This window comes from Haplochromis burtoni, unplaced genomic scaffold, assembly GCF_018398535.1.
Source record: "Haplochromis burtoni strain Fernald_Lab_line unplaced genomic scaffold, NCSU_Asbu1 Contig_336, whole genome shotgun sequence".
Lineage (NCBI taxonomy): Eukaryota > Metazoa > Chordata > Actinopteri > Cichliformes > Cichlidae > Haplochromis > Haplochromis burtoni.
The window spans coordinates 280,072-294,979 of record NW_024582697.1 but is presented as its reverse complement, the minus strand read 5'-3'; the positions used below and the strand labels follow the sequence as shown (position 1 = coordinate 294,979).

At 39.5% G+C, this 14,908-nt stretch overlaps 2 protein-coding genes across 4 annotated transcripts in view; both read left to right on the top strand.

Annotated features, from left to right (window-relative positions):
• The window catches only part of LOC102293549 (adenylate cyclase type 9), a 43,514-nt gene extending 34,161 nt beyond the window's left edge, over positions 1–9,353 (top strand). Inside the window, exons 6-10 of the mRNA XM_005943986.3 lie at positions 586–794; positions 1,904–2,063; positions 2,285–2,427; positions 3,718–3,741; positions 4,215–9,353. Coding sequence (XP_005944048.1) covers positions 586–794; positions 1,904–2,063; positions 2,285–2,427; positions 3,718–3,741; positions 4,215–5,574 — 1,896 coding nt within the window. The 3' untranslated portion in view covers positions 5,575–9,353. The remainder of the gene's footprint in view (positions 1–585; positions 795–1,903; positions 2,064–2,284; positions 2,428–3,717; positions 3,742–4,214) is intronic.
• Positions 9,354–9,865: 512 nt separating this feature from the next.
• crebbpb (CREB binding protein b) overlaps positions 9,866–14,908 on the top strand; it is a 42,249-nt gene continuing 37,206 nt past the window's right edge. Inside the window, exon 1 of one of the 3 annotated variants that reach the window (XM_014340633.2) lies at positions 9,866–11,169. In XM_014340633.2, coding sequence (XP_014196119.1) covers positions 11,085–11,169 — 85 coding nt within the window. In that variant the 5' untranslated portion in view covers positions 9,866–11,084. The remainder of the gene's footprint in view (positions 11,170–14,908) is intronic. The other 2 variants (XM_005943985.2, XM_042228619.1) reach the window with 2 other exon arrangements.

The following is a 14,908-nucleotide window of genomic DNA, read 5'->3' as shown; positions in this document are numbered from 1 at the left end:
ACATAGTTACCTTTGGTCTAGCTAAGATCTGAGAGTCATTTAGATAAGCACGCATAGTATGCTTGCTTGAATTTCTATATATTTATCTTAGCTTGTTCATGTTTTCCTCTTTGTCTGTGTCTGGTAGCCCGATAGTGCTGTGTTATGACCAGACCGCTGAAGACTGCGGCAAAGGGAAATCACTGCAGGACCTTAGAAGCAGTTTAGTTTTAGGTTGTGATGTCCTCTGCTGGTGTATCATCAGAAGTGCATCTTAAGGAAATGGCTGCTGCTGTTGCTACAGTCTCATTAACAAATAATATGTAACTAATCACAAATAAGATTTATTGAAGCTTGTTAAATTTGTAACATTAATTTTTATTTCTTTTTTTCATTTTATTCAAGGGGGATCCAGCTTTTTTTTGTAGTTGCTCTGTGGTTAAATTTCCTAATATACCACCAGTATTAAGACAGATTTCCTCTAACACCTCATTCTTATTTATGAATCCCCTTCACGCTACCTTAATAAGCATATTTTTACGATTATACTCTTTTTTTTTTTTTTTTTTTTTCTGCCCTCTGTTTCCTCTTTTCCCATCCTCCCAGGTCGAGACCCAAGCAGCAGTGCAGACATTTGCCAGCCCAACATTCAGTTCTTTCCTGGACATGCTCCTGTGCTGTTTAGTATTTCTGGCTCTTTCATTGGCCTGTTTCCTTCAACCGCTTGTTACCCAGCAGAACCCATCCACACTGGCACTCATTCTCACAGCTGTAGCCACAATTTTGGAGGTCCTGGCTCTGCTGATTGCCATACGGTGAGATACTGCATGCAGGAGAGGCTCAAGCCAGTCAGACATTATCAGAAAGGCTTGAACATATTTTATTAAATTAGGAGTGCAATACAAAGAATAGAATAGATTTATATTCCCTGTTAATAAAAACCAAAACTTTGAGCAGCTCTAGGCGGGGCAGCAGTATAAAAATAGACAAGAAATATGGAAATGAACAGATAAACACAGTGAGATAGTATATACAGAAATAATAGTGCAACATGATAGTAGTCGTATGGTACTGTAAGCACACCCTACCACCCTCACCAGCTGTTGTAGTCCTCACCACACTTGTTGACTGATAGAAGTTTGGCCATCAGGGGATGAGAGAGGTGAGTATGCTCTAAGATCCCAACAGACTAACGCCTCTTATGGGCCTTCCTGACTTGGCAGGAGAGGTGTGTGGTCCAGGTGAGGGCAGCCTAGATGTGCACACATCATCTCTACTTCTTTCTCAAGTATGTTGAGAGAAGAATTCTTGGTACGCTTGGATTTTCTGTAATACCTTATCATTGGGGCATTATAGGTTGTTGGCCCTGCGTGAGACTGGTGGCCTGTCAATGCTGTACCCTACCTCTTTCCCCCTTGACCCTGATAAGGATAAGTGGAGGAGAATGGATGGATGGTCCTTATCATTTCCTTGTTCTTTTTAACAGGGAAGAGATAGTAGAGACAGTGGTACTGTTATCTTCAAGCTGTGTACAACCCATCTGAGGGCTAAGTCCCAAGCTGATTTTTGGAACTTTTAATCAGAGGCTAGAGGAACTGTCTAACGCAAGAATTGAGTGGGTGCTTTGCTCACCTCAAAGTATATTTAAAAGATGACCAGGAGGAGAGACAGAAGAAAAAAATGTTGGCATGGTTAATATTGGACTTACAGGTAAAATCTGTGCAGAAAGAAAATGTATAGACCCTAAAACAAAAAGAGACAGGAAATGTTTCCATCTATATCATATATAAATCAGCCCTTTAATAATTATATCTGCAGCCAGTTTATTAGTCAAGCTGGGATCACATGAGAACACATAAAACTATAAAATCTCTCACATGTCATCTGTATCAGTCATCATTTTCTGGGTTTCTTTTCTCTCCAGCATGGCTTTTTATCTGGACAGTGTGCTGACCTGCACTCGAGTGCTGATGACGGCCATGTCAGGCTGGATAGCACGCCACTTTATAGGAGCTGTCCTGGTGTCCCTGCCTGCTGTGGCAGTATTCTCCCATGTCGCTTGTGACATGCATCACTCCATTCAGGTGAATTAAAATTTCATGTTTATTTTATGCTTTTAAAAAGGGATCTTTAGAGTATTAAATACTGCTACTGTTGTTTGATCAAGTTCTGCTTGTCTTACTTCATCGTTAATTATGTCTTTAACTGCTGTATGCAGTATGTAAGAAGTATTGTAGTTAGTATTGTTTACAGTATGATCTACACCTTTTTGACTGATATTGTGTTCTGTCTCTTGTTTTCCTAGTTTACCATGTTCATCTGCTGTGCTGTCATCATAGCTATTATTCAGTATTGTAACTTCTGCCAGCTCAGCTACTGGATGCGCTCAACACTAGCAACACTGGTGGGACTGGCACTGCTGGCTTTGCTCTTCAGCTCCCCCTGCAGGTATGAGATGCATTTATTTTACTGCGGAGACGTCAATAAAAGGAAGTAATAGTTTTGCTCTTTACAACCCATGCAGTATTTTTTGGCATGGTCATTTGGTCAGTTCACTTAATTATAAAGGATAATGTGATGATGAAAATTTCAAGGAGGGAGGTCCATTCAGTCAGCTTTTGTTTATTTCTCATTCATAATCCATAGAAACACATACATCTCACTTGCACTTAACAATCTTGGTCTCTTCGATAATAAGCTCATGGCGTCATTATGCGCTACATGAAGTTTCCGTAAACTTGCTTTCCTGGAATTCACCTACAGATGTGCCTTAAAGTCTGTACATGCATTAAATTTACATAAGAGGATGTTCACTTGTGCATACATCATCAGACATTCCCTATAAATGTCATTGTCTGTCATTTGATCTTTAATAAGATATCCAACATACCTGACCTTATATTATCTGATGGTTTAAACTCTGGAAATCTTTGGTGTTTGCCCTCTTTGGTTTACAAATCATGACAGTGCTCTTGCAGGCATTACATCTGATGTCATGTTCCACAACATAACATAACATGTGAAGGAGCTGCTCTAGACCAGCACCACTAGGACTAAAGAGCACAAGATCATCTCCATAGATAATATGATTGACTAGCAAATTGCCAACCCTGCACCCAGTTTTTACAGTCATCATCACAAAGATTAAACAAACTGGGACAACATTTTTCTTTGCCTAACTCGATTGCTCACTGCAAATGGGGCTGAAATGGTGTCTTTCAACATCTGGTTGCCACTTCAATAAACTCTCACATTGTATTTAGCACCCTTCTTTAACTCAACTTGCAAAATAGGGTGTGAGCGCAATCCCCAAATAGTTGCCACAAGAAGAATTTGTTAGTTTTACAGTGATTTACAAAAGTCGTGCTGTTTTCTAAATGTGGTCAGGTTCATTTCGATATCAAGCGCAAAAATTAAATATCGATGCAATTAACAGTAAACTGTGTGTCTTAAACATTAGTAAATCGGTTTGCATGTTTGATTTAAATGTTCTCCTCCCTATATTTTGCACCCTGAAAAACGAACTCTTGGAAATACATACATAACAGGGTCAGTCGCAAAAATCTCTGCCTCAAAACTTTTGAGGCATCAATAACAAACATAAAAACTAATGAATTCTTTCCTCTTTACAATTGCATGCCATTTCATGCTATGAACAAGTATAATGTCCGTGAATTGAAATGATTTTTGATGTTCTTATTTCATGAATTAATGTTGCTTCTGCTTTTTCTCTTTCAGTGTCACTAAGAGTCTGTTTTTCTGGTAAGTATGATTATTGTTGATGTTTTGAAGTGCATTATTTCTCACTTCTCATTTCACATTAAAACTGGACAAAAAGCCTCAACTGAATGGGCTCGGTTATTATTCCAACCAAGCTATTATTCCAATCCATGTCAGCTTTCTGCCTACTTCCTACATTTGTCTCTCACTATCAAATAAAATTAAAGATAAAACAAGACAAAACACACTATGCCTTCAACAGATAGTGATAGTGAACTGAGATTCAATGGGTGAAATAAGGACACCAGCCAGACTCTAGGCTCTCTGCCACTGAGGTGCTCTGACTTTCTATTCTGAGCGATGGCAGTTTGATTTTGGTGAGATGCATTGAGTTTATAGCAAATGCTGCATTTGGTTATTTGTAATCGTAACAGCTGCACTATTTCTTAAATTATTCTAAACTTTCCTTTCCCTCTTTCTTCTCTTTTTTTCTCTTTCTTCTCTTTCTCAACCAGGTCTGATGGCCAGAACAACAGCAGCAGCAACAGCAACACCTCCATTGTCATGTCTGACAGCCCACTGGAACTTGACCCACAGACCCACCCACAGGACCTTCTCGGCCGTGAGGCCTGTGTGGCCTTTTTCCTCCTCCTTCTCTTGGTCTGGTTTCTTAACCGTGAATTTGAGGTCAGTTACCGTCTGCATTACCATGGCAATGTGGAAGCTGATCAACACCGCATCAAGATCCAGAACATGAGGGACCAGGCCGACTGGCTGCTACGCAATATCATTCCCATACATGTGGCCGAGCAGCTCAAGGTTACCCAGAGCTACTCCAAGAACCATGACAATGTGGGTGTAATATTTGCCAGTATTGTTAACTTTAGTGAATTTTATGAAGAAAGCTATGAAGGAGGTAAGGAGTGCTATCGTGTCCTCAACGAGCTGATTGGAGACTTTGATGAGCTCCTACGGAAGCCCGTCTTTGCTAATATAGAAAAGATCAAGACCATTGGTGCCACTTACATGGCGGCAGCAGGACTCAACGCTCAGCAGTGTGCAGATGCAGCACATCCTCACGCCCACCTCCGAGCTCTTTTTGAATTTGCCCTTGAAATGATGCGTGTGGTGGATGACTTTAACAAGAACATGTTAGGGTTTGGCTTTAAGCTTCGTATTGGATTTAATCACGGGCCTCTAACAGCAGGCGTAATTGGCACCACCAAGCTTCTTTATGATATCTGGGGCGACACGGTCAACATTGCCAGCCGCATGGATACCACAGGCGTGGAGTGTCGTGTCCAGGTCAGCGAAGAGAGTTACTGTGTTCTTAGCGGCATGGATTACGAGTTTGATTATCGCGGCACAGTTAATGTCAAGGGCAAAGGTCAGATGAAGACCTTCCTTTATCCTAAAAGCAGCGATAGTGGCCCGGTGCCTCAGTACCAGCTCTCAGTCTCTCCAGAGATCCGAGCACAGGTGGATGGCAGCATCGGGCGCTCACCCACTGACGAAATTGCAAGCATGGTCCCTGCAACCAGCACCACTGCAAGCAGTACTAATACTATGGTACCCAGTGCCAGCACTGGTTCCCCTAGTACGACAGGGCTTACTCACGTGAAAGAGGTAGATAGCCGTGAAAGACGTCCCACTGCAGAAACTTCTGCTGCCAGGCGATCAAAGTCTCACACTGGCCTGACATCTGTACATATAACCAATCTTGAAGGACCCCCTTCTTTGTCAGAAAACAAACAACTTATCATCTCAGCCCAGCAGGATACATCCCAAAGGTCAACAAATCCCCTGAAGGATATCAAGAAGGACAATTACGAGGATGAAACTGGCGGTAATGTTGGCGAGTTAACCAGACTCTAGAAATCGTCAAGTGTGCCGCTTTCATCATCAATCCTCTACCCTTTAAGCTCTCATTCCTTCCAGCTGGCATGTGTAGAATCACTGTACATTTGGTCCTACTTCAGTTGGCGATGGAGGATGTGAAAAGACCCCAAGCTCTCGCCTCACCAGCCAAGAAGCAAGTTGTTTTTTTTGTGTGTGTTTGTGACAATATAGCCATTTTCACACATGCACTGCAGTACATAATTTTTACTAGACATTACCCAATTGAGCTGCATATAGGAGCACAAACATTTGATCAGACTTCAAATTGGCTTTCCACAGTAAGCTCCTTATAGCACAAAGTGTAGGCAATGTCCAGTTGGGCCTGTGTAAAGATAGAAAAGGCACTTATCCTGAGAATTCGTGGCAAAGGATGGACGTTATGTGTCCTGCTTCTTGCACATGCTAAGAAAGCAGCACCTTAATCTAAACCAAAAGGAGTATTTCCAGCAGCGTGAAGTGGACTATCACCTGCAGCATGTGAGAAGGGACAATTGTAGATGTTCCGGTGGGATACATGTGTGAAAACGGCTCACGGTTGGCTGATGTTATCAAGAGTGGAGGGTGGACCACAAAGATGGTCTTAGGCAGTAACGCACAAGAAAAGGGAAAATGTGACAGCTGACTCTGGACCTTCTCTTGCCTGTCGCAGATCCCATTATCTGCCATTAACTTATTTGATTATCTTTAAACCTTTAATCTTGATTATTTCTTTCATATGTCTTTTTAAGTGCCTTTAGAGTAGAATATTATGTAGACTAAGCCTTTATAAATAAGGGAATAACAACATAAAGGGAAAATTGTAAATTAGAAAGCTTTTTGGGAAGAAAAGCTTTGCTTTTGTTACAGGTTTACTTTTTAAACTATGTTTTGCTATGATAATTTTGCCTTTTATTAAAAAGAAAAGCAACAATGTGTAAAACATCACAATATGTGACAAGCGAAGGGCAAAATTATGTACGAGTAAAAAAAAAATGCACCGCACTAAAATCCTGCAGAGCCTGTGTCCATGTTGTTCTTGAAAACCAGAAAACGCATCAGGAAAGGCACAACTGGAACAAATCGGTACAGGCTAAAGGCAGACGAGGCTGAGCTGTGAGTTGTCGAGTGAGTGTATTGCTCTTATGCAGTGTGTGTCTGTATAGTAAGATCACTTAGGCTTTAATAAGGGGAGGTGCCTATGAGTTACTCAAATGACTGAAACTGCAGGTTTACAAATAGAAACTTGTTTGCTGATGTGGCAGCTTTTTCTCTGGCCTCAGTTAAGATCTTTGCATTGCCTCAGCACTGAGGCATGATGGTCTAAACTGCATTTAATCAGCATGCTCGCAGCATCATAGGCTAACTGCTACTAGTGTTTGTGCCCTCTGCACATCCAGACTCTTGTAGGAGCTCAAACTATCTAACTGTGTTTAGTGAGTATTTTAATGGGTCCTACAAGATGCTGGCGTACCTATAGAGTGTCTTAAATTGTGTCTTAATTTCTTTTTTTTTAGATGGATTAGAGAATAAAACTGCCTGGGTTAGCTATGGATTACACTGTGTGCTAGTTGATTGTGTTTTAGGACATGGATGATCAAAGTGGAATGTCACAATAAAAATGTGTTTAATAGTGTTAATTGTTACACAAAACTTGAACTTTCTATCTGAGGCGTCTTAATCTACTTTCTGTTATCTAAAGGACATTACTGGATGCAAACATCTGGACACTTTTACAGCTTCATACTTTCAGTGACATGAAAACTTTACATAACGGCATTGTAAATGCAAACGGCAGTGCACCAAAAGGTATTTCATAGAAGGGTCTCTGTGCTTTTCGCTTTCCCTTTAATTTTTTCTATCTATAATGTCAGAACAGTTTTCATCTCTCTTTCTGTTACATTTTCTTTCTTCTGCTGTTTAAAAAAAAAGGATTGTGTGCTCAGACGTAAAAATGGTTTCACCAGTGCACCATTTCTTGACCTGAACTCTTAAGTAATAGAACAAGCGTTGCAAATAAAAGGAATTCATCATCAAGTAATTTATGTAAGCTGCTATAGCTAACAACACCTTAATAGTTAAATAGTTTGCTCGCATTGTTTTCTAAGTGTGGAGTTAGGGTAGCTTGTGCCTTTTAAATTTAAACATGTCATATTTTAAAGTTAGTTCTGTTGCTTTTCATTTCTCAAGACACTTAATATTGATCAGAATTTAAAATACTGACGCTTGTGCTTGAATCATTTAATTTGATAAAATATTGAAAGATGAGATTTCAGCAGTGCCTTTTCTTGACATCTATAAGTAAATATAAATATGCCAAATATGTGACATTATTTGGATTTATTGCGGTTTTTAAATTCCTTTTTCTCTTTTATTTTATAATATTATAATAATTTACTCATGCAGTTGGTTTAAATGTAACAACAATGGTTTAAAAGGGAAAATAACCTTCCTTTGCTTATGAGCACACAACCCTTAACACCATTCCATTTTTTTTTTTGTTTTTTTTACACTGTAATAAAGGGAATAACCATTACTGTTCATGGTTAAACACTTAATAGTGGTCATAATTCGTGAGTGTTGAGCTACCTTTTTAAATGGAATTTTCCTTAATAATTTTGATAAGCCCTGTTGAATAAGCTGTTTGTTTGTTTTTTTTACTCTGAACAGGTGAAAATCTGAAAGGTGTGTTGACTCACACATTTGACATGCCTTCTTTTTCCCTTGTGTCACCGCAAACATGAGCGCATCTTTTGATTTGCTGTGATTTAATGAGATGTGAGTGGCATTCTGAATCAGCAGAATGGCACAAATATTAATGCCAAAGAGTGTCATTGCCATCTCTTGGATTTTCTCTTTTTGTTGTCTTCTTAATTTGCAGGTATTTTGTGCACACTTTGCAGTCATCATATACTAACTGGTAAAGGCACTCATTTTTTAATGTGCGGTATGCGTTTATATTGTATAGTATCTGAGCATTTTCTAGAATTTATATAAGCGCATGTATTAGAATATTACTTGTCTTAAGAACTGGGTAATTTTAACAATGTTGGAATAATACTTGCATGTGTGTTTAAAAAAATGTGTGCATTTGTAAAACTTTGTGATTGTGTGTATTTTGGAAGAGATGCTCCTATCCTAGCAGGAATGTGAACAGCGAGGCTTCAGTTGGTAGAGATTTAAGTTCCTTTTTAATCCAAACTAGCCAAATAAAACTGTGGAGACGTTTCAAGACCTCTCTGGTTGGTAGTATTGAAAAGTAGCCCGCTGTCGATCCCTCTAAGTTTTAAAGGGGACCTATTATGCTCTTTTCTGGGTCATTATTTAGATTTTTGCACTCTAGTAAAGTAACTTTGGATGACTCACAGTTCTTTATCACCTTTACCCTACGCTATATGGACACATTACACCTACAAGAGCTGCTCAGCCATGTAAACTGATTTCATGAAGCTCCCAGTTAACAGTTTTTGTGCTGATGTTAATGCAAGAAGAGGTTTGGGACTCTGCAGTTACTGAGTCAGCAGTAGAAAGTGTCTGAAACCTGAACTTTGGGCTTAAAGTGAATTTTTTTTTTCTTTTGTACATCAACCTCATTATTCAAAACTTTTTGGTTAGTGTGTCTGATATTGTAACATAAAACAATTATATATGAGAGAAAAGAAGAAAAGCATAATGGGTCCACTTCTATGAACTGTTGCTTTCTTTGGATATGTTTTTGTATATAGCACGCTAACAGGTGAAGTTAAATTTAATAATAAATAAAGTCAGTTGCTGGGAAATGTTGTCCTAATGAATTTATAGCCTGTATACTACCAGTGATAGATTGAAACTATAGACGTACATGGTACAAGTTTTTGTTTGTTTGTTTTTTACTTTACACTTACCCTCAAATGTATTTCATAAGCAAACTGTGTACTTTCTAGTCCACTGCATTTAACTGAGTGCAGCTTTTTAATTATATTTCTTAACTGATTATGCTATCCACCAATACAGGCAGCTACAAGATTTCATGCAACTTAAACATTGGTGCATCGATACACATTTATAACAAAGACATAAGCTCGACTGTGTGCTTGGCTAGTACTTCATTGTAGTTTTCTGTTTTCTAGTTAGTTATAGATATATATATATATATATATGATATTATTATATATAATATATATATAATATATATAATATATATATATATACCTATTCCTATATATATATATATATTATATATATATACACACACACACACTCATACTCTGAAAGTGCTTCTTCCCAAAAATTATATCATCTACTTTCACACTTCACAGAGAATCTTCACCTGATTTTTATATAAGTAAGTAGACATAAGTTTGATGGGATAATATGTAAGTTTTTAAAACCTTTCCTGTAAGCACCAATAGTCACATACTGGTTTATCATAGCTTGTGTACTTGATAGTGTATTCGCTAAAAGTAAAGGCTGCTTTATCTGTTTCTATATAACAGTGTATAGCATTGACTCGCGTTTTAGCCTGCGAAATACAAAAAAAAGTTCCATTTCAGGTAGCGACTGTTGGGTGTTTGAAAAGTTTGAAACAGGTAGCTCGTTTTTTCTGTGTAATCCACCCCTAGAGGCAACTTCTCGTACGTCCACATGACGCACGGTGGGGACACAGGTTTACGTCAGGGCGTCAGCGCGCCTCCCCCCTCCCCCCACAGTCTAGCTGGGAAGAAAAAAAAACTTTTTTGTATCGGAGGAATCAACAGCCGCCATCTTGACGCGGCTCATAGTCTGGATTTCGGGGGGAGCATTAAATTAAAAAACCGATCGGAGCCACACGGAGCGGACTCAAACGGCTTTTTTCGTGCAGAAAATCGAAGCGTGAGCTCTTCCGATTAGAAATAATGCGAATATGTGAGGGCTAAGTGGGGTTTTGTCGTCTCGAAAGCCCTCTGTATATTTGATTTCCCTTTTAGAGAGCGCCGCTTCTCACCGTATCGCCGTCCCGAGACGCTTTATTTATCGGGAGACAGCGACCAGAAAAATAATCCGTCTCATAGAAAATATTTTTCGAATTTTGATCTTTTTATTTAAGCCAAAAACGGAATTTATGGCTGCTCGTTTCGACTGCGAAAAAAATGATTCTGTGCGGACGTGAAATCGGCGATCTGCGGAGAAAGGGATTCGCTTATGCTTCGTGCCATATTTTATGATTGATTTTTATTTATTTTTCTCGGACTGAAATAATTTTTGGACGTGATTATTGAGGATAATTATGTGGGTGTTGGGTGTTGGATTATCATGGGGTGATCTTAGGTGGCGAAGCGTGGCGCTGTTGCCTATCTTTTGAAATCCTTTTTCTCCAGGCGGCGTTTCGCCAGTCTGCCAGTCAAAGAAAAGGAGGAAAAAACTGTTAAATTGCTCCTTGGCGCCTAACAATACAAGTGACCAGCGACTGCAAACCGGGGGGCGAAGATTTGGACTGATTTCTACTTTTATTCGTCGGTGTCTTTAAGCGCTTGTAATATTTGCCGACGAGGATGGCTGACAATCTTATGGATGTGGGACCCCCCACTGCAAAGCGACCCAAGATCAATTCACCTCCCTCAGGATCAGATGGCCCAGGTAAGGACAGGGCATTGTTTTTAGTGTACCTGTTGTGACGAAGGTGTAGTAGTAGTAGTAGTAGTAGTAGTAGTAGTAATAGTGGTAATCACAGTTTTCAAGCTACACTGTGCACAGTTTGTGCCCCTCAACAGAAGTGAACGCATCATCTATGTACAGGAAAGCGGTCACTTGAGCGGACTGCAACTTTTCACAGGAAAACAGCACATGGTGATGTTATAGGAATAGTTTGATTTAATCTATAGATCACAAAATAATGGCTGTAAAAGACAAATGGCGTAAAAGGGGCTCAAGCTCAATGCATTTCCATCACACGAGGTTTTCAGCTGCTCAACAGGCAGAATTTGCTCCCAACTTTTCAACCTTTGTTGGGATAAATGTTAAATGCCTCAATTGTGTTTTGTCATCACAATATATCTTAAGATACGGATAACTACAGGGCTCTTGCAGCACTGATGAAAATGCTGCCTCGGTGTCTGGAGTTGAATCGCACTTTGTGTCGTGCTCCTTGACACTGGAGCCGTGCAGATTCGTGACAGCACAAGCTGTTGATAAACCTGCTGTTTGACTGAGTGATAGTCGGACTGCCAGTGAAAGATCAGGTCTTCCTCACATGCTGAAATAGGTTTTTTGTTTTAAGTTAGTTTAGAACACGAACTGGACAGCAAACTTTTCTGCTGTGTTTTCTTCTTCAGGGAAGCATATTTGCATATCCTTTCCTGTTGTAAAAAGCTATCATGGGGAAGTCTGAGGCGTTTAGAGGGTAGCCCAATGGTCTGCCTGTTAAGCGGTGAAACCTGAAGAGCAACTTTGCTGATCCTACTCGAGAAAGGACTTTCGAATAAGACGGAAGGACTTTTTTTTCTTTCCTTTACACGGCATGCCTCCTCCTTACAGGTTATGTCACCCTGTGATTTGTGTTTGTGGTTAGGAAAAGAAAACATAACAGTCTATTGGCTTGTTTGATATGGTGAGCTTACTTTTTATTTTTGTCCCATTAAAATAAGAAACGAACGCATGACTATAGTAACAATGCAAGGATTGCTTCGCAATTACATGGGGACTTTTTAAACTTGAGGACATCCTTTCTTATTATGTCTCTTTAAGGTACACCTCAAATAGTCCAGTTGTATTGAAAAATACACTTTTGAATCAGAGCTGTGGAAAAGTAATATGCACTATTTTCACTTTGCTGAAAAGCTACTGCTGCAGAAGTACTCTGTATATACTTTCCATCTGTATACAGTGTAGTTGTCTACCAATTTAAGCCTTGATGACGTTAAGGGTTTACTCGTTGTAAGCATCAAAAAAGCATGTAGGGTCTTATTTCAGTGAAGACTTGCATTTCATTGCTGGGTTTGCATTAGTTAATCGATTCCTAATAAGATTCCTAGGTAATGCTAAGAATTTTGATCTTCAGGTGGCTTATTAAGCTGAAGCATCAATTTTCAGGAATATGTTGAGCTGTCAAACTTAGAATGGTGAAATGAGCTGCTCATATATTAAAATGCATGGCACTAAGGTGCTACCAAAGATGTGAAGGGGAAAGAACACAGCATGTTGTGGAGATAAGCAAAAAGAAAACCACCAAAAAATACACTGAGCAGAAATTAGGTGTAGCTTAAGGGGAGTGATAAAACACAGTCGGGGTTAATGTAAAAACTAATCTCCAGGTCGCCTACCCAGAAGGGTAGCGGGAACCTTCAGATGTTTCTAAATCTCCCTGTGGGAAGCACTTAAGTAGAGAATCTCTTTAAGTTTGAAATGCTTTTTTTTTTTTTTTTTGGGAATGCTCAATAAGGTTTAAACCCATGTAGGTCACCCACCCAGAAAGGTGACCGAAACATTCGCTGGGCAATAAAGCAGCCCTACCTGGGGCTTCTTCCTCCTCAACTGCAGTTGGAAACTATCTGTTTTAGTTGATGTTCACACAAAATGTATGTTTTTAATAAGCCATTGTAGGATGTTTAGTGTTTTCCACAGGAGCAGTAGAGATGCAGGTAGATGGTTGCGCACCCATGTTTTCTTTAAAGAATTATTAAATGTTATGTTTCAAGAGGTGTCCCTTTGCATGTTTAAGTGGGGCTATATGTTAAAAATAAACAGGGCAATAATGAGCTGCATCTTTCGGATATTTCTGTTCTGCTGGTTGGATTCAGCATAAAGATTTTGCTCAGCAGCCACCGGGGGTTTGTTGCAGGAGCGCATCAAGCATATTTCCACACTCTTTGGGTTCTGCTTAGGGTGGACACCCCTCCCCCTGACCAGGAGGACCACTGCAGCAGTGCTAAACAGCTAACTCTCATGTTTCCCTTGTTTAAAGGGAAACATGAGGGTTAGCGGTGTAGCAGGCACACAACTTTTAAATTAAGAGCAAGGCGATTGTCCACTAGTAAATCAATAGAGGAGCGTGTCACTCGTGGTGCAACACTCATTTTCTTTCGGAGACCTCCTCTAGTTTAATTTGTGGCATGCTCGAGGGATAAAGACCAACTGTAAAAAAACGATTGTTCTGTTGCTCGTCAAATAAACGGAATTCATATTAATTCCAAAGTAAATTGTGTGAATGCAGTCCATTGAAATTTCAACGCTAATTACTGACTGATCATTTAAATATTGTGGGGCTTCAACGTGTTTGTCCAAATCATCGTGACTGTTATTTGCACATTATATTGCCGACTGAGTCACCTTGGTAACTATTATTAGTAGTTGGGCCGATAGGAACGACATCACCCTATGCCACATCAAGCCAACTGTGTACAGAGCTGATGTTCACAGGCACAAATTAACAAAAACATCAAAGACTGCTAATGTGTGACTTTTTTTTTTTCTTTTTCCCCATGGTGCTCTACTCTCTTGTCAGTATGTGCCTGTGGCTTCAGGCCAGTGTCACTTGTTTTCATTTGTATGACTGAGTGGGCGTGTCAGCACCACAGGCAGTAGCAGCCATCTTCAATCCTACCGCTCACCTAACGGGTTTCTCTCTTCCTCTTTCTGGCCTCGGTGTCTAGGAGACTACCAACTCCTGGGTGTATTGGTAGTGTTCAAGAGTGCTAAAATGTGCTTTTCACCAACCTCTGGATGTGCTGGCTGATGTCTCGTGTGGCGTAATTGGTGGAGATGAGAAGCATGTGTGGCACTGGATCACTAAAATCCTCTGAAAAAGTATTTTCAGCAGTTTAATTCATTCAGTTCCTTGCCCCAAAATTAATAAAAAAAAATTATATTTTGTGATCTTAGATCGTTTTGCCCAGAAATTTTCTTGTCCATTTCTCTAAATGGTTGCGGTTTTTATAAACACACGGCCGCAAATGATTGCAGCCCCAGCTTTACATGTTTCGTGGGCAGCTAATTTTGAACATCTTGAAGTCATCATAGTTCTTATAAAACACCATATTAAAATTTTTACAGTTGCAGTGCCACTCAAATGTGTGGAAAACAGCCCACTCACACGTTTTCTCTTCACATACAACAGTACGTTTCCTATATTTCTTTGTTTCATCAGTTCAGAGGTTTTCTTTGATCATCATACCTAATTAAAAGGGAGCATATTGTCATATTGGTCTTTTAAACAAGATTTAAATGTATAATTAACATAATAAGAATAATTAGTACAGATTAGAATACATTAACAACACACAAACAGTGTTTTGTCAGAGGTCATACAAGATGTTAGTAAGTATTAGGGGTGCAACGATATTCGTATCGATATTGAACCGTTCGATACAGTGCTTTCGGT